The following is an 18,563-nucleotide window of genomic DNA, read 5'->3' as shown; positions in this document are numbered from 1 at the left end:
TAAAATATACCAGCATTCACAAAGTCCTAATTCACGAAGAGAATAAAAATATTTTTAACCAATTTACAGTGTTTTCTTTAATTTTTTATTTCTTTACTGTATGCGCCTATTGTGTCTTCCTTATTTTCAAATTCATTATAATAGTCATATATGCTATATTTTTAACAGATTTTCCTGAATATCAAAATGTATTAAAAATTATCATCATGTTATAAAGCAACGTAGTATAATTAAAAGAACAAATCATTAAGAACAAATCATTAATATAAATAATCATGAAGAGTAGAAAAGGAAAGCCTTGCTAAAATAAAAATGGTAAGGGCTACGTTGCTTGATGTGACTTTTATTTTGACAACGGAAGTCTTGGGTTTACGCGTCAACACGCAATTACGCGTCCACGTGTCTAAGGTCTATCTGTACACGAAATTACGTCTTTACGCGTGTACACGTTACGTCTAAAAAACTATTTGCCAAAACGGCCTTCCATACTAGAACGCCCTCTTCAGGCGCGTGACGCAACCAGCGCTGTTCCGTTGACGTTCCCGTCACCCCTCCGCGGGCCGTTCCTCTTCCAATACTCGCCTCCCCCCGATTATAGCTATTTCTCCCATCTACGTGCGGGCGACTAACATGGATGTTGCAAATCAGGTATGGCATTTTGGACACTGAAAAATTAATGGATGATGTTTTGGATGTTAATGCAGTATTTATTATGTGCACTGTTTGGTTTGTCTTTCGACCAGAGGTTCGTTACAGGCGATGAGGATGCGCTTAGAAATTGTGGTGGAAAATTCTGATAGGGAGAGATGCCTGCTGATGCTGTCCGTCTGTTCACTGAAACAATATTCCAAAGGTTTTCTTCCGTGAATGGTTTCGTTTTGAAGAAATCGCTGACTTTATGATTTTTCTGTTGTATTTAAATCTGATAGGATGATTTACGCATTCACATAGGAATGGAATTTAACGTTATCTGGCGTGTAAACAAATATTTAATGCATATCAATAGGTACATCATTAAATGAAATGGCCATGTGGGGTTTTAAGTAACCGTACATTTTGATGTATAGAAAAACATTTCTTCAAAGCGAATGCAAAAGGCCCTTTACCTCAAGCAGAGGCGCTTGTGGAGATGCTCTTTAAAATGGCAGCTCACTGCCATCCCAACATTGTGAGTGTGTGACTTTCAGCTCCGAGCTCAGTTCCATCCGTTATCTCCATTACCGAATATTGGGCTTTATACGCAGGGATTTAGAAAGATGTGCATGCTCAATATGACACCATCAAGAATTAGTCAAACAGATCATTTATGCTCACATTGACATAATTGGATACACTTATTTGCAGTGCAACGGTATTCGTTTGTAGGCAAATGTGTTACGTGCTTCTGAATAATTAAATTGCATATGGAGAAGTTCATCTTTAATAGATGCATTGATTTTTTTGCATATGGTGTTTAAAGCAGGACGTACCATCCTCACACAATGGTGTCGTGTGAAACCGCACCTTCCTACGTCACTCTGTCTGGATAAATCGGTATCGTGTTCCCGCAAGTCCGATGAGAAAATAATTTTTAAATGCCAGAATTATGCCGCCGTGCGTACGACGAAAATCGGTCACATCTGTGCACCGCATGAACGTTTAGATCAGGGCATTTTGCCCTAACTGAAGGGCCTTGATACAACCCCTCAATTTTTCAAGATTGCTCGGGAGGAGCGCCGTCACTCTTTTACTGTACATTCGGTTCGTTTTGAATAGATCTCGATTCTGTGTCGCCCACTGTGTTTAACAGCTCTTTGGCACGGAGATGCCAAAGACGCGCGCGCACAGGCTGGCCATGGTCAAGGTCCTCCCCACTCACCGTTCTCTTTCTTTGCCTGTGGCTTTAGTCATATTCACAAAGGATTGCATTGGCGACAATATAAAGCCTTTGACATTAAAAACATAATTTCATGTAATTGATTTGATTAAGGTTTCCCTGGCAATGGTTAGAAGACGCAGATGAAGGTTTCGGACAGTATCTGTCTGTCTGTCTGTCTGTCTGTCCTAATCTAATGCGTTTCATGTTTTTCGTTTGACAGTTGGTTGCCCAGGGGCAATTCAGGGTGCTGAAAGTTCCATTGGGCTTCATCAAAATCTTAGAATGGGTAAGTTTTCGTTTAATTTGTGGTTAACTGTTACTACTGTTCCATAAATAAAAATGACCCGTGTATTTTATATACAGAATGTAAATACCATTGACTGTTTTTGGTGAGCACAAAGCGCAAACTGAAGAGCTGCCGATTGATTGCTTAGTGACTGTGTCCGATTGTACACGTCACGCACAGATGCACTACGTTGGAAAGGCGCTCGTGGGAAGAACAGATTAGTCCGGCGCCATCTAGTGGTCATAAAATGCCAGTGCACTTTACTCTCTTGGCGGAAAATAACACCAAATTAGACTAGAAAATAATAAACAAGAATCATCTTGCTGTGGCGCTTCATTGTGTACCTCAGTATGTTCATTATAATGAAATTTGAAGTAGTTTGCATTTATAAATAAAAATACAATTGAAAGTAATAAAAATATAATTGTGTATTTCACACAATTTCACAATGTATTTCAGTCATTCTGAATAAATAAATTCACACAATTATAAAAAAATTGAATAATAGTTCACAGTTATACAACCCAATTCACTGTTCAGTGTCTTCTGGGTTTGTTAAATTCGTCTTGATTTGATTATGTTAGATTTGATCTTATGTTTCACTTTATTTCTCTCTGGTCTAGTTTGGCTGCCGTACAGTAGTGGGACCTAATGCCTATAGTTTTTGTAATTAGCCTGGTCTTGTGATGACCTATTTAAACCTGTCTTTTTTTTACAAAGACTGCATTAGTACAGTAAGACTTACTATGATTCAATTACCTAAATTATTTGTATTATATGTATTATATTATATGTCATGCCATTGTGTTGTTTGGTTTACTTTGGCTTGATGTGTCTATTGTTTTTGTGTCCTGTGGTGATGCTTGGCTTTACAATGCATCCCCACTCAGCGAAATGACAGATGGCAGAGTATCTCAGTGAAATTTAATAGCTTCATTCTCCACATAGCCCTCCCTCAACCACAGTCCACATGTAATCTCTATGAATGACTCAATCTCTCAGATTTAAATCCATAAAGGAAATAAAATGTATTTATATCCACTTGATGGTGAATGATGCTTTCCTTTGGTTGATCATGTCTGTATTTCAATCACAATGCAGTGATACAAACATTTTACAGTATAACATATTGTACACATTTTGTAAAGCTTTTTCACCTTACGTTTGCATCCCTCTACCCAGGCTAATGCCTAATCCATGTGTTTTTACTCATTTTTTGAACATTTTTACACTGTATGTAGAACAGCTGCACTGTGTACGTCATCCAATGTCGACAATGGCCTTCATGCTATTGCTTCAACATTCTACTAGTCATTCAGTCGGGTTATATAGCTACTCTTTCACTGCACAGCCCCCACAGAAGCTAACAGGAGAGACTTGTAGTGAGAGAGCATTTTAGAGAACTAAAATGCTCTATTTTCTGCTCCAAAACTCCAAAGCGTATGCAGGTGACCATCTATGCTCTCTCTATTTTACAGGTGTTTGCCATTTTTGCGTTCTCCACCTGTGGGAGTTACTCAGGCTCCTTCAGGATGAGCGTTGAATGTAAGAACAGATCAGAGAGTGACCTGAAAATAGATGTGGGTTTTGAGTATCCCTTCAGGTACGACATCTTGAGGTTTATGGGGCCATGTCACTGTTTAGTGCTGCTGATTTGTTTGTGTGCATTTACATTCTCAGGAACAATTGTTAGTCACACTAGACAATGCTTACATTTCTGCTCTAGCTTGTACTATTCTTAGTTGTCTTTGGCTTTGTACAACACAGATTATTTATTATAAGATCATGACAAATTGCTTGTGATGGAATTTATGTGACTCACTTTGGATAAATGTGATATAAAATATATTCAGATTCACAACCATGTCACTCTTTTGAATAAACATTCACCAGTTCACTTTTATTCCACCCTAACCCCTTGTTCTTTTCTACTGTATGTCTTTCAGGCTCCATCAAGTATATTTCAGTGCCCCTACCTGCAAGAATAGCCTAACTGATCGTTTCTTCCTGGTTGGGGATTACTCGTCCTCAGCAGAGTTCTTCGTTACCATAGCCGTTTTTGCATTCCTGTATTCCATGGCAGCTCTTAGCGTCTACGTATTTGCTTTTGAGAAGTACCGCGAGAACAACAAGGGGCCACTGATTGTGAGTCACCATCCACAATACATAAGTATTAATGGAGCATTTTCTCTTGGTTCTTTAGGTCTTATTAAAATATAATAAATTAAATCATTGCAGGATTTCGGTGTGACATGCGTGTTCACCTTCATGTGGCTGGTGAGCTCGGCGGCATGGGCGAAAGGTTTGTCAGATGTGAAGACCGCCACAGATCCCGAGAAGGTTCTGGATCTGATCCCCGCATGCGAGCAAGAGGCCAATCGCTGCCGTGAAGTTCACGATCCGGTCATGTCTGGTCTTAACACTTCTGTGGTGAGTCAGTCACACAGGAAATCACACTTTACTATAGGGACTGTCCCGTGATGTAAAACATTGATTTATATCACAATTGGAGGAGCCTTTAAAAACTATGCACTGGCAATGTAGTAATTAAATTAATAATTAAATGATACATTTAAAGGTCCAGTCAGTAAAATCTAGCGGCAAGGTTGCGAATTGCAACCAACCTCTCACTCCACCCCTCCCGCTAGAAACACTAAGACGGCTGACAGAACATGGCGAATTATACGCAAGGGGACCTGCGGTGTACAGTATGTAGATAGAAATAGCTCATTCTAAGGTAATAAAAACACAACGCTTCATTGTGTAAGCTCTTTATACACCTCTGAAGACACAGTTATGTATATTATATTGCATTTCTGTCAATAGATCCTCCAAAAAATGACACACTGGACCTTTAAATTATTAATACTTAAATTAAACAGTATTAGTACGATTACACAGAACACCCGCCAAATTGATAGATGCTTTTTGCTTAAGCACTGCTCTTTTTTTCCTCCAGGTCTTTGGGTTCCTGAACCTGATCTTGTGGGCAGGTAACTTGTGGTTTGTATTCAAGGAGACCGGAATTATTGCACCATTCATGCGCCAGCCGCCTGCCCAGGAGAAGCAGCCACAATTCGGACAAGGAGGTTATGGGCAGCAGGACCCATATGCTGCTCCTCAGGGAGGTTACCAGCCCGACTACAGCCAACAGGGCTACAATCAGGGTGGAGAATACGGTCAGGGTGGCTATGACCAGCAGGCGGCACCCACCTCTTTTTCCAACCAGATGTGAGCGAAGGAATAATTGAGGAAGCAGAGGAGTTGAAGGTAATTTTCGGAGATGCGTGTATAAATGGAATAATAGCTTACTCTTAACTGTACAGTATATACAGGACACTGCCAACAATGAAAAAATAGAAAGTAAAACAGTTTGCATTGCTACATGCCACTTTTATCTTGCATTTTTAATGAGTTTTGGGTAAAAATGTGTTTCGGACAAAAATTCAGAAATTTCCAACGGTAATTTCTGTTTTTCCACAGAAAGAAGTTGACCGTGTGACTCTAGCTGTGTGGTGCCTGAACCCTACCCACAAACCCAGAATTCTCCCTGTTTGTGCGTCTGTGCTTACGTCTGTGAACGATAAGAGGGGTGGATGGGAGGGGTTTAATCTAACGTTACAGATTGAGGGGGTGGGATAGAGCAGAGGGATTTTAATGTGCTGTGTACTATTGTGATGTATAAAACTATAAAACCTTAGGACCGAATTCGAAGAAACACTTGAATACTGTACCAAAATATGAAAAAGATCTGGGAAAAGTATAGACATTGTTTTGCGAAATGAATTTTGAACTGATGATATTGACAATAGTAATGCTAAACATGAGAGAATGTATTTGTCTGTGCTGTATAGATATGATTATATATATATACTAATATATATATAGATATTTCCTAAAGATGTGTAAGGGATTATTCCACTGTAGTCTAGTTCCGTTCCCTAAAATGAGATGATCTTGTGAAAATATTTACAAAGCCACAATTTACAGACATCTCATCAAATTCTACATTTACCTTTCTCTCGTTTTGTATATTGTTTTTTTATTTCATCACGGGTGGGATGGAGCACTGATGTGGCATCTGTTGGCAGAATCATTCCCAAACTCATGAAGGGACCACATTACTTCAACCAGCAAGAACGCTGAACGGAAAAAGAATGATTTTTTTCTCAAATCTCTGCATTATGAAAAGCACATGCTTTCTAATTTAAGAATTAGCATGGTTGTTCATGACACAACGCCTCCTCTGAGTGCTGTATTGATGTAGTGACGTTTCAGTTAGAGGATGTTTAAAATAGATATAAATATATATATATGAACTGGGGTTTTGTTTGTGTTGTGTGAGCACCAGCCAGAGAGAATCTATCCTGTGTGTTGAGATGTCAGTAGTGTAGATATATGTGCCAGTTTCGGTTTTATCAATATTTCCTTTCCCTCTCTCAAAAACACTATGGCAGGATTTAAGCCTGTGATATTGAGCTGAGTATATTTTCAATTGTACATATAAAATATATATAAGTACCTGCACATTCTTTAACCGATGATCATGAAATGCTGTAGTGATTTGCATCAAACATCATGTGAATGCCAGCATAGATTCTTTTTGTCTGCTTGACTGATCACTCAAATTGCAGATGCCAAATGTATATCTGGTATACGTCAGCTAAACCTCCCAGCTGGAATACATGGAAACGGATCATTTAAATAAGCAATCAAATTCACAGCAGCTTTTGTGACAGGTTACTGTATCTGGTGCAATAAAGTCCTAAAGTTATTGTTTTGTAGAGTATTCAAACAATAAACTATATCAAAGACTGACACTTTACATGTGAGGATGCTGAGTAATCATATTATTAATATAGTAAACCAGCAGATTTGTTTCTCCCCTCAGTTGATCATAGTTTATTCGGTTGATTTAGAGCCGATGCATCAGATGTTGTTATGATGAGATTATTTATATTATTGCATGATCGGATGCTCATAGTGCAAGCTAACCCAACATATAACTGACTGTCTAATATTATTTCAGCCTCTATAATTTGGTAGTAAAATTTGAGGAAAATCAGGTTCGCTTTTGGGTAGAAGGCTATCAGCCTTGTGTTAGCGACTTTCTCTTTCTCTCTCTCTCTCTCTCTCTCTCTCGTCCTCTCTCCCTCTCACATTCTCTGCTCTGGCCCACTCTTCTCTTCCAAATGAATATGCTACTCAACTTCTCCGTTGTTAGTGGTGTTTGATTTGTCTTGTGAAACTCTCGATGCCTTTGGGTTGTGCTGTATTTAATGTGTACGATATATTCTTAGCATTTATGAAGATATTGATGAAAATGGTTATGACCATGCTGAAAACTCAATCACCAAAATTATCCAGAAATTCTGTTGTATTGTTCTATGGAATCCATGAAGGAAAAATTCAATAAATAATACATGGAAAAAAAGCTTTTCTTTGTTTGTTTTCTTTTCTTTTTGAGTTTCTGAAAAGCAACATGTGTGTGTGTGTGTGTGTGTGTGTGTGCGTGTGTGTGTGTGTGTGTGTGTGTGTGTGTGTGTGTGTGTGTGTATTATCAGAAACTGTGAGTCATGATTAGACAGCATCAAATAACAAACATTTCTGTGGAAAAACAACACCACAGCAACTTCCTTCCTCTCACAAAGGTAACATCCTTCCTCTCACACTTTTGATGCACATGGTGGATATTAAACCCTCATTTTAAAACACTTTTTGAGCAAGATACCACAAAATAAAAATGGCAAACGCAAACGAAGTTAAGCAGCCACTTTTTTCAACGGAGAAGATAACAACATTCCTCCGGACATCAAAGGGGACTATTTTAACTGCTGAAATGGTAAATCTAACTAGAATTACAAGATTATGTAGATACTGAATTTGTTGCATTGTTCATGTGGTGTGTGTGATGGCATAAAAAAGTTAGATTTTATCCTATGTAAATGATGTGTCGTTCGTTATACTATGGTTAAACACTTAAAGTACAGAAATGTTTACTGTGTAAATGTGTACAGGAAAATGTCTATTGTAAAGTATTGTTATTCTTTGTTACTTGTAATCTACAATTCTGTCTCATATATGTCATACTGCCATGTTGGTCGGAACTGCACCCACGTTTTTCACCTACTGTTGCACTTGAGTGACAATAGGGATTTGATTGATTTGATTTGATTTCTTTAAAATGAGCAGGTGTTCTTTATCGCCTTCATAGAATGAAATAGTCTTTTTATTAACTCTGCATACCACATCACAATTTGCTGTTTTAATTATGAATCAATTATTAAAAATTGTATTAATTAAAATGAAATTATTAATAATTAGGACACAAAGGTCATAGTTAGATCGGTAGGTTTAAAGTAAAGTTTGTAACGGTAGAAGAGCCATTATGGTTTAGCCTAATATTGATGTGGTTTTAACTCTCGACTTCAGATCCTTCTTATTGACCAATGTATGTCATTTTGTATTGTTTTAGGCCCTGTGTCTCCTTGTGATTGTTTGCAAAGCATCATCTATCAAATGCTACTTGTGGAGCGCCGTTGTAGAGTTGGTTTGGGCTGTGATCACATTTATTGTATATGCCCTGGATTTGGACTTAGCCTTAATATTTTTCCCATGGACGGTAAAATTTGTTCTGAATTTGATTCGGATTGGTTTCAATCTCAACCTCTTTATGTAAATTATGAACTGACAAATCATAAGAATGACATTTGTTCTTCGGCCTGCAGGACTTTTTCAGAGCGATCACAGGCTCACTTTTCCTTTTCATTACTTCATTACTCTGTATGACAGGGAGCTGGACAGAACCTGGACTGGTTGCTGGCAATGTGAGTAAATTAATAAAACTGTGTATACTTTTAATGTTAAAGTAGCTATGAAGACATTTCCCTCCTAAATGAATACTTGTTAAATACTACACTTGTTTTAAGAAATTAGATTAGAAACACTGCTCTGTTTCTGATATTTGAAGGATGTCATGTTTGATTGTTTTTAGGTTTTTAGTTTGCTAGCAGCAGTGGTGTTTGGATACGACACCATTGTCACTATTAAAGACATAAAAAATCTGAAACAGCAGGGTGTTGATCTGGGTAAGTAGTATGCATCAGCATGTACGTACTGTTCACTTATAACATAGATTCTGAGATCTGAATTTGAACTAAATTCTGTTATCATGACCTTAAAGTTCTCTGTGTTCATTTTGGATGAAATGTTTGTGTTGTCTTATTTTAATAGTTTAACTGACAATACAGTATACACCAGTGCACTTGCATGATACAATGTCTTAGCAGGCAAACATTTAGCTCATTAGTTAAAAGTAGTCTAGTTTAATTCAATTAAATAAAAAATAGCACAACCCTAGCACAATTAAGGCTCAAAAGGAGGGATGTCATATAACTGCTTTACATCTTCAGTTTTTTTTTATTTCCAGGTATTGTGGTGACACGATTTTAAAAGGACAAAAGTGTTGAAAAGTGATGAAGAACAAAATTCTGAAGAAAACTGTATACATACTAGTAAAGTAGATTAACAATGTTGTGCATATTAATATTAAAGATGTGTCTTAGATAATTCCACTGCAGTTTGGTTTAAAATGTAAAGAATCTCAAATAAATATAATAATGCTGTGATATTTACAAAGCCCCACTTTAATTTGTTTGATATTTGGTTCACGGAGATATTGATAAAAATGGTGATGACAATACCATACATTGTTATAAATTTTGGTCCAGCCCTATGGACTACATAAAAAAAATGCTACGCTGGTCCAGAAGAACTTCCCGTTTTAGTTTTTTAACACTAACAAACGTTTCAACAAAATACAATCAACAGAACATTTATAACCAAATCAAAACGTTAAACAAATATACGCACTGTATATGTAAGATTTAAAAATAAAATCATTTAAAAGTAAACCGGAAGCGCTTCTGGACGTGTTAACATGTGTTAACATTGTGCAAAGTGGTCTAGTCCACATAATGTCCTCAAACTTCGTTTGAAAGGAAAATACAGCATTTTCTTTTTTTCTTTAATGTTGTATTCTTTAATGTTACATTTTTGTTAGTGTTACAGTTGACTACATATAGTGAATATTCTTGAAGGCACCAGCATCACATAACAAACACACTAAGTCTCAAAGTAGACATTGCTTAATTTATGTGTAAACAACATCAATTTTAATTATGTTGAAGTGATGTGTTCAGGTGAAAGAGGCAAGCTCAGTTATCATATTCACAAGTACACAGTTAGAAACCAAAAACAACTTTAATCAATCTTAAAACATACAAAGACGTACAAAGTACAACGTTTTTACAAAGGAAAGATAAAAAAAGACACCTTAAAAAATACAAAACAGCACAGAGCAGTAAAGATAAAAATTAAACAACATTGATAATACAATATATGTTGGTAGAATAGACAAGTCTCATGAGAAACACTGATACTATATAATAGTACAGGTCTTAAATGAAAATAAACTGTATTATAGGTCGGTCTATATAAGAGAGCACTCTTCACATTATAAAATTTGATTCACTAGTCACCTCTGTGCTGTGTGGGAACTGCAAATTGGTCTCCTCGTGGATAGGTTGGTTCTAACACACTGTCCTCTGCTATCCTGTTAAGCCCACATGGTCCAGTGCAGTTTTGGAGGCTCCCTCTAAGTTCGGACAGCTGTTGGGAATGGCTAACAAGGGTGCTATTAAATTGCGACAGATAACCATCAGAGTGCCTCTCCAACTCTCCTCGAATTCTCTCCAGGTCATCAGCCAAGTGTGCAAGACCTCCGCACTGACCTTCCACACGGGCAACACGGCCCCCGACTTCGGTCACCTCTTTCTGCACATCCAGGGCAGTTGAACGACAACCCTGGAGCTCTCCAGTCACTCTGCGGCGTAGATCCTGGAGTTCCCCTTTCAGACGGGTCAACTTTCGCTCCCCGGTACCCAACATGGATGCTTGTCGCCCAACCAGCTGAACCATACCCTTCACCTGCTGTGCAAGCCTCTCCTCTCTCTCTTGCCAGGTGAGGTTGGTGTGGCCCACATCTTTGATCACAGAACCAACTGACTCTTGCAATCCACAGAGAGATTTGTTAACAGAGTTCACACTGACTTTCAGTAGGGTGACCTCAGCCTGCAAACCTGCTTCCTCCTGTTTCTCTGCCAAATGGACAACGAGATTGTACAGAGTGGTGTTGAGACGGTTTAGTCTTTCTGCTTGAAAGTCAAATTTCTCATTCAGATCCTCATGATTCTCTTCACATCTCTTCTCCGTAGTTTCCAAAGGAGCTACATATCCTGTAAGGACAGGCTGTGGAACACAAGATCTAGTACAGACGACCTCTATGGATTTGAGATCATTCTGAACACGGCTCAAATCCTCCTCCACTCTTTTTCGAAGCAATTCTACCTCTGTTTCAAGCGTGGGCACAGCCTGACCTTCTAGCAAAGCTGGTGCGGTGAGGTTACCCAGCTCCACCACTGAAGCCATGAGACGACTTTCAAGAGCCTTTAGCTTTTCTTCCATTTCTATTTCCAGGCTGGCAATCTCTCGTTTGCTTACATTCGCTTCCTCTTGATTAAATGTTTCAATGTTTAGTTTTGCTTCCACATAACCTAGTCGACCTTCCACCATGCCATCGATATGGTCTTTGTGTCCACCGAGTTCAGCACGCATGTGTATTTGGGATTCGTTCAAGCCATCCACTGAATGCTCCAAGTAATGTATTCTTTCAGTTAGACCTGACACTGCAATGCAGCAACCCTCTTCAGACTCCAGGTCATGGAGTTTGGCCTGGAGTTTCTGAAGTTCTGCTCTCAGTTCTGCAGCTCTTACATCTATGACTTGCTCAATCTGATCCTGTCCATCCACAAGTTCTTCTTTGCACTGGAGCCACAACTCTGCCACCTGACCCTTGCATCGCTCTTCGGCACTTTCCACGTGCTTTTCAAATCCATCTAGAATGGTCACCTGAGCCTCACTCATTTTGGATTCCACCAGCGTCTCCAAGGCTTTTTGGAAATCGGTCTGAGTGAGGTTAACTGACCTATCTGACAGTCTGTTAAGGGTGCTGTTGTGATTCAAGACTACTCCTCTCAGCTCTGCCAGCTCGGATGTCTTTAACACTAGCTCTGCTTGTAGCTCGAACAATTTTTCAGCCAAATCGGCCAGGTTTGGATACTGCCCCATCATGTCTGAACCTTCGATATCCGGAAGGCCTCCAGGCAGATCTCCGAAACCAATGGATGAGTCCCTGGACCGAGATGGTGAAGCAATAGGGCTGGGTGATGCAGAAATGAGGGCGTTCAACATCCGGTTGGCGTCTTCACGGAGGGATGCACGTAAGCTATCCTCCAGGCCTGTCACTGTACCACGGAGAGTCTCGATACCAAGAGAGAGTCTCTGCACATCCTGCTCTATCCTGTCCAACCGTTCATTCTCAACACTGTATTCAACATGATCTGTGAATAAATTATATTTATTTAGTAACTCTAGACACACTAAAAACTACAGTTTGTAAAAAACTAATTTTAAAACAACTACACACTTGCCACAAGTATATTAATTAATTTACATAACTACAGTAAAATAACACACGTGTGCATATGTTTATTTGCAGTGTATACACAGAGAAAGAATATAAATAGAGAGATTATTCACCTCGATTTGTTTCACTGCCAGCAGATGGCACCTGTGCATTAGGAATTGGCTCACTGCGTTCAACTGCAGTACTATGGTAAACAGATGAAGGATCCTGGAAGTCTGTGATTGGCTCATGCTCTTTTGGGGTTAGCTCATGGTCAGGATCTTGAGGGACTGGCATGGGTTCAGCTTGGTCTACTTCAGGCTCCTGGTGGTCTGGATGAGGTTCAAATGAGTTGGCTTGGAAAGTGGACTCAGAGTTACCACCAGGGTACCCATTCATACTATTAGATGGTGCTTGAGGTTGATACCAAGGGTTTCCATTAAAGCTAGGTCGATTCATTTGGCCTTCAAAGGATGTCATCGGGCCCTTTTGAGAGGGATAAGGACCTTTAAAAGAAGGCATAGGGCCCTTCTGCGCAGGTCTAGGTCCTTTATAAGAAGGCATGGGGCCCTTTTGTGCCGGCATGGGCCCTTTAAACAATGGCATAGGATCCTTCTGGGCAGGCATAGGCCCTTTAAAGGGAGGCATGGGACCTTTCTGTGTAGGCATAGGCCCTTTAAAAGATGGCATAGGACCCTTCTGGGCAGGCATAGGCCCTTTAAAGGGAGGCATAGGACCCTTCTGTGCAGGCATGACCCTTCTATAAGGCATAGCACCCTTTTGTCCAGGCATTGGTCCTTTGAAAGATGGTCTTGCTTTCATTCCATAGACTGCAGTACAGGCAACACCGGCATATCCAGGACAGCATTTCCACTCCAGCTCAGTTACAGTCTTATGTCCAACTTTATACATGGGTTTGTAAAACATGCGGTACCTGTGAAAAACAAACATGAATCAAAATTAACTAAATGTTTTGTTGATGAATGAATGTAAAACCTAAACTAAATGAAAGAATTTGCATGCGAGTTAGACAAATAATAACTGATGTCTTACTTAGGTGGGCATTTCTGACCCCAGGCACACTTGTTGTAATCTGCTTTCATGTAGGGGGTGGCTCCATCCTGAAAAGTGTAGGACACAGTCTTCTCCACAACATAAGCACAGTGGTTCCTGAAGAAATAGTTTAATAGAGTTCCAATAACTGAAATGTACTACATCAAGGAAAACGCATAATTCACTCATTGGGGCAGATGCTTTACAAATTTCCGGATTCATGTAGTAACAGGCAGCAGTAATTTTTGTCATAAAAAAGAAGGAAAACTCATGATACTCACTTATGCCTGGCAGCAGGTTTCTGTGAGCTGTACTGTGGTTGGGATCCAGAGTAAAGGCTGTATCGGTTTGCTGTCACAGTCAAAACAGCACTCAGGAAAAGCCAAAGGCAGAGAAAACCCTGCGATCTCATCTCCAAAAAAGTCATGATGTGTTATCAAAGGAAAAAGATGAGGGAGATTCTCTATTACCCCCACAAAAAAAGAAAAAAAATCTGTTCCAAATGAAATATGTAATGATATCATTTGGAGTATAGATCTAAAAAAAGTGGCTAATGCTTTGCATTAGGCAATTAAAAGTATGATAATGACAAATGTCATATCTACCACCTTACAAAAAAGTCAATAAAATAATTCAGTTTCCAGAAAAAGCACAGAAAAAACTTCTGGTGTCTAAAATGGACACTGTGAGCTCCAGTTGATGGTGATCTGAGATGATTCCTGCAGACTGTTGAGACTGTTGAGTCCTGGCCACCTCATAAACACTTGACCACCTCATTTACATGTCCCACCCACCATGCCACCCAGCACAATTCACACAAAGGTGCCATTTTGGAGACCTGGTCCACATAATACAGGCATTGGAGGATAAAGTCAATTAAGGGTGAAAAAATCATATTGTGTTGATCAACAAATTATAAGAATGTTGTTTTCTGAACACTGAATTATACATGAACATATGACTCTGTACATAAGAAAGCTCATGGACTAAACTAGCTGCACGCAGCGATCACATGCATGCACACGCACACACAGCCATATGGAACAAATACATACTTACTCAGATAAACACTGAGAGTCAGATTGTAAATACTAACGATTACCTGACAAAAGCGGAACAGCTCTAATGAAAAATATACAATGTGAGAACTGTCTATAGGAAGTGCTGTCTTGAAAGCTTTGTTTGACCATGTTCGTCCCATATACAGTTAATTGTGGTCCTGCACAAACAAACCGTTATTGAAGTTACCGTTCCGTTCTCTTTACTGCTGCAACATCCGTCCACACTATCCATGACTGTCGCCATGGCAGCGGTATAGGCTCGGATGAGCTACGATGCCTAAACTACAAGTCTGATGAGAAAGTGACAATTCCAAACACACTTTATAGACCTCATAGACCTCAACTGTGCATGGTCCAAAAATGCACCTCTCACACACCACAAGCAAACACACACCCCACCTCAAAAAAACCACAGCAGCCAAACACACCATGCCTTTGTTTAGTGGCAGTGGCTAATTGGGCGTCAATGTTTACCCTGTTTCTGAGAGCTGTGGTGCTGTAATGTGGAAGGTCAGGAATCTGTATAAACAGGCTGCCGTTTACATAGCCAGTGGCAGGTTTATTTTATCCAGGAGCTTGTTTCTATATTCTATTCCGTCTCTTTTTTGTCTATACATTATTAGCCAGTTTTTTAATGTAGACAAAGTATCATTTAACACCCATTGAAACATTAACTTTCTCTGATCAGATCATGTTTAAAGACACTAAAGGGTAAATGCAACATCATGATCAAGCATTTAACACTTAATATGTTTATCAGAATGGGTTAAAATATCTATCTATATATACCTATCTATCTGTTACATGTATAAATAAATATAACAGACAGATACTCTGCATATACTCTGCATCTTCTTACCTAATAAAAACCTTAAATTTGTTAAATCCAGTAACTATATTGCACTGTGATTTTTTTCTCAGAATCATCATTAATTATTATATATACTTTATTGATCCTTCTCAGGAAATTGAAATTGTTACATCATCAGCGGCCACACAAACAACATCTATCCAGCACAGAATACATAAGATATAAAAATACATACAAAAAGACTAAACGTGCAGTAACTAGATAATACAATTATTGCACATAAAATAGCCTAATAGCAGCAGGCATTCAGATTTACAATGCCGTTCAGTCCTACATATTGGTAGGATCACTCTACCACTGAATGTAATCTGCCTAAACATCTCTAGAGCATCTAACGGATGCAAGTTATTGTCCATAATAGCATTTATTTTTCTTAACATTCTTTCTTCCGCAACCTGCTCGACCCAGTCCTGTGGGATGCCAATAGCTTGACTTTTTAATTCGTTTCTTCAGTTTCTTCCTATCAGATGTACGTGCTCCCAGCCCCCAACACACCAAAAAAAGAGAGCACTGGCCACAACTTGTAAAAGCAGTAGAGGTTGACAAATATTAAAGGATCGTAACCTTCTCAAAAAGTACAGCCTACGTTGGTCTTTTTTGTAGACAGCTTCCGTGTGGCTGGACCAGTCCAATTTATGATCTAACTCTCTGAGTCTATTATCTAACTCTCTGAAACAATTTTTTGAAACCGCACATACTGTGGTCTAGCAGTTAAATAATCAGTCATCCAGGAAACAAGCTCTGACTCCACCTGCATCCTATTCTGACAGTTGCACAAGGGTTATCAAGATGTACATAAACCCTCTGAAGCATGTAAATAAGAGCATCATCCACACCTATATAGGGCTGGTATGAAAACCGGAGGGGGTCAATAAAAGGGCACACTTTAAGCCTGAGATAAGAAAGAACCAATTTCTCGAGCGTCTTCATAATATAAGAGGTAAGAGCAATAGGTCTACAATCCTTGAGTTCTGTTGGATGTTTCACTTTGGGAACAGGAACTATACATGATGTTTTCCACAAGGAAGGTTTGGAAATAATATGGTTTACACGTGTAAATGTATATTGCATTGAACTGTTTGAAAAGATTTCACTTTTACAAAACATTTTATAGCTCTGGCTATGGCAAATGGCTTTCTAAAGGCATTACTCTAAAATTTAAATCTATGTGTCTGACTGTCAACAGTGTTGACTCAACACCCTCATATTATTCACCAGCTGTTTGACAAGACGCACAGTATGTTGTTGGCACTGGCTTTCCATTACTATACTGGGTACACATACACCATTCTTCACAACCACATCCACCCAGGAAGTACACAGGAAATGACATCACAATGGAGCAGCTGTTTAGACCTCGAGCTCTGGTGCCCATATAATGCTGTTCTGTATTTAGTCGTGGGCAGAACCTGTGTTCATCAGGTGTAATTGCCTATCAAAATAGGGTGGGGTCCTTGTTTCATTTCAAACACAGTTTGCACTTTGTAGAAGCTGAAGCTAGTGAATGATTTAAAGGGTGAAAATCTGAAAAATGGGCTAGGGGTTGTGTGCATGTTTGTGCTCATGGTCAAATGTTCACTATATAAGGGCAGAAGCTGGCCAAAATATAGGCCAACATTTCAGTACTGCATTTGACAGAAAAATACTTTCTTTTTTGCGCCTCTCGGTCTTATATATTTTTCTGCTATCTATTTTAAAAAATAGCACCAATCATCCACATTCAACATCGGATGGTGAAATGGTTAAAGTCAGATATTTGTCTGCTTAGAGCTGTTTGGTGTGAAGTGTGGCTGATGCCTGGCATCTTTTCACTCTACAGAAACAAGATTGTTTATCTTGTGTTCTCTGTTAACATTTTCTTATCCTGCAGCTATTACAGCAAGATAAACACAGCACAGTACACAGTGTGATGTGGATTTTGCCTGGCTAAATAATATCTTATAATAATAAGCAAATATTCAAAAATAAGCACTAAAGGAATCTGTGCAGTGGGGTTGCCACCCTGATATTTAAGAATAGTGTTTGCTGATTGATCCAAAAATTACACCTCCAGCTTTCAGGCTAATGCAAAATTACCTATTAATTTATGTCTTTATCTGTGTGTAGAGAAGGCAAAGCCACTTTAAGGCAAACTTCCAAACTTAGCAAAATCATATTTTATAGATGTCATTAGAGAAGAGACTTCTCGAACAGCTTTCGTGAGGGAATAGCTCATCATATAATGAATCGTCTGCAAATTTTCAACATGTTTTACACTAAACAATACTTTTTGTTAGGAACTGTATGTAGGTTTTACTGTAATAGCCAGATTATGTGTACAGTTATAAAATGGAGGTTGTAATCTGTCCATAATGCCAACAAGCAATGGCAACATTAGTTTGCAGTGGAAGTATGGGTATGCTGACATATTCAATTATCTTGTTTTATCTCAAACAGTAAACAACTATTATAAAAACAAACAAGCATAAAGTTATTTAAATAGTAAATTGGTTGAATTCTTTGAATTCTCTCAAAATTAACCATGGTTTTATAACCACAGTTTAACTATATATTTGTAGTAAAACCATACTAACCACAAATTTACCTCTGTTTCACTGTGCCTTCACTTATTTGTCATCATCTGTAACATCTCTAACTGGTAACATACTGAACGTAGGAATTTTGTCGTTACAAAAAGTGTAATAAAGTTGTGGAGGTCTCTCTTAAAATTAATTATAATTGTTACCCAGTAAATTATAAATGATTAAATGTAATAATAGTATTTCTCAGGGGCAGATTTTGTGATTTGGGGGCCCTAGGCAAATCCATGTATGGGGGCCCAAACTATGCACCATTTTACTTTACTGCAACCCTTATTTTTCTTCCTCCTCAAAGCTCACAACTTTTCACCCCCAGTCAAAGTGACAGGG

General features: G+C 38.7%; 3 protein-coding genes across 3 annotated transcripts; 2 read left to right on the top strand and 1 right to left on the bottom strand.

Annotated features, from left to right (window-relative positions):
• Window positions 1-524: 524 nt before the first annotated feature.
• On the top strand, window positions 525-5,414 carry sypa (synaptophysin a). The gene is made up of 6 exons (XM_057357334.1): window positions 525-648; window positions 2,079-2,144; window positions 3,623-3,747; window positions 4,091-4,289; window positions 4,383-4,574; window positions 5,104-5,414. Exons 1-6 carry the CDS (start codon window positions 631-633, stop codon window positions 5,377-5,379), a joined length of 876 nt encoding a protein of 291 aa, XP_057213317.1. The 5' UTR covers window positions 525-630; the 3' UTR covers window positions 5,380-5,414.
• A 2,403-nt stretch (window positions 5,415-7,817) lies between these two features.
• Window positions 7,818-9,765, top strand: plp2a (proteolipid protein 2a). The gene is made up of 5 exons (XM_057357556.1): window positions 7,818-7,986; window positions 8,620-8,766; window positions 8,873-8,971; window positions 9,139-9,232; window positions 9,574-9,765. Exons 1-5 carry the CDS (start codon window positions 7,888-7,890, stop codon window positions 9,594-9,596), a joined length of 462 nt encoding a protein of 153 aa, XP_057213539.1. The 5' UTR covers window positions 7,818-7,887; the 3' UTR covers window positions 9,597-9,765.
• A 417-nt stretch (window positions 9,766-10,182) lies between these two features.
• On the bottom strand, window positions 10,183-14,672 carry emilin3a (elastin microfibril interfacer 3a). The gene is made up of 4 exons (XM_057357076.1): window positions 14,004-14,672; window positions 13,723-13,839; window positions 12,804-13,603; window positions 10,183-12,604 (listed from the first exon to the last, which is right to left on the bottom strand). Exons 1-4 carry the CDS (start codon window positions 14,147-14,149, stop codon window positions 10,677-10,679), a joined length of 2,991 nt encoding a protein of 996 aa, XP_057213059.1. The 5' UTR covers window positions 14,150-14,672; the 3' UTR covers window positions 10,183-10,676.
• Window positions 14,673-18,563: the final 3,891 nt, after the last annotated feature.

The sequence above is a fragment of the Triplophysa rosa genome, linkage group LG17 (genome assembly GCF_024868665.1).
Source record: "Triplophysa rosa linkage group LG17, Trosa_1v2, whole genome shotgun sequence".
Taxonomy (NCBI): Eukaryota; Metazoa; Chordata; class Actinopteri; order Cypriniformes; family Nemacheilidae; genus Triplophysa; species Triplophysa rosa.
Note: the sequence above shows the minus strand (reverse complement) of the source record. Positions and strands in the feature narration are given on the sequence as shown.

What these genes read in the sequence shown, in the direction of transcription:
- sypa (XM_057357334.1), top strand. An exon ending in TCATCAAAATCTTAGAATGG is followed by an intron (nt 2,145 to 3,622) that starts GTAAGTTTTCGT and finishes TCTATTTTACAG; the next exon opens with GTGTTTGCCATTTTTGCGTT. An exon ending in GGTTTTGAGTATCCCTTCAG is followed by an intron (nt 3,748 to 4,090) that starts GTACGACATCTT and finishes TATGTCTTTCAG; the next exon opens with GCTCCATCAAGTATATTTCA.
- plp2a (XM_057357556.1), top strand. Translation starts at nt 7,888, where the DNA reads ATGGCAAACGCAAACGAAGTTAAGCAGCCACTTTTTTCAACGGAGAAG. An exon ending in CTATTTTAACTGCTGAAATG is followed by an intron (nt 7,987 to 8,619) that starts GTAAATCTAACT and finishes GTATTGTTTTAG; the next exon opens with GCCCTGTGTCTCCTTGTGAT. An exon ending in ACAGCAGGGTGTTGATCTGG is followed by an intron (nt 9,233 to 9,573) that starts GTAAGTAGTATG and finishes TTTTATTTCCAG; the next exon opens with GTATTGTGGTGACACGATTT.
- emilin3a (XM_057357076.1), bottom strand. Translation starts at nt 14,149, where the DNA reads ATGACTTTTTTGGAGATGAGATCGCAGGGTTTTCTCTGCCTTTGGCTT. An exon ending in AAACCTGCTGCCAGGCATAA is followed by an intron (nt 13,840 to 14,003) that starts GTGAGTATCATG and finishes CTATTTCTTCAG; the next exon opens with GAACCACTGTGCTTATGTTG. An exon ending in TGGCAGTGAAACAAATCGAG is followed by an intron (nt 12,605 to 12,803) that starts GTGAATAATCTC and finishes ATTTATTCACAG; the next exon opens with ATCATGTTGAATACAGTGTT.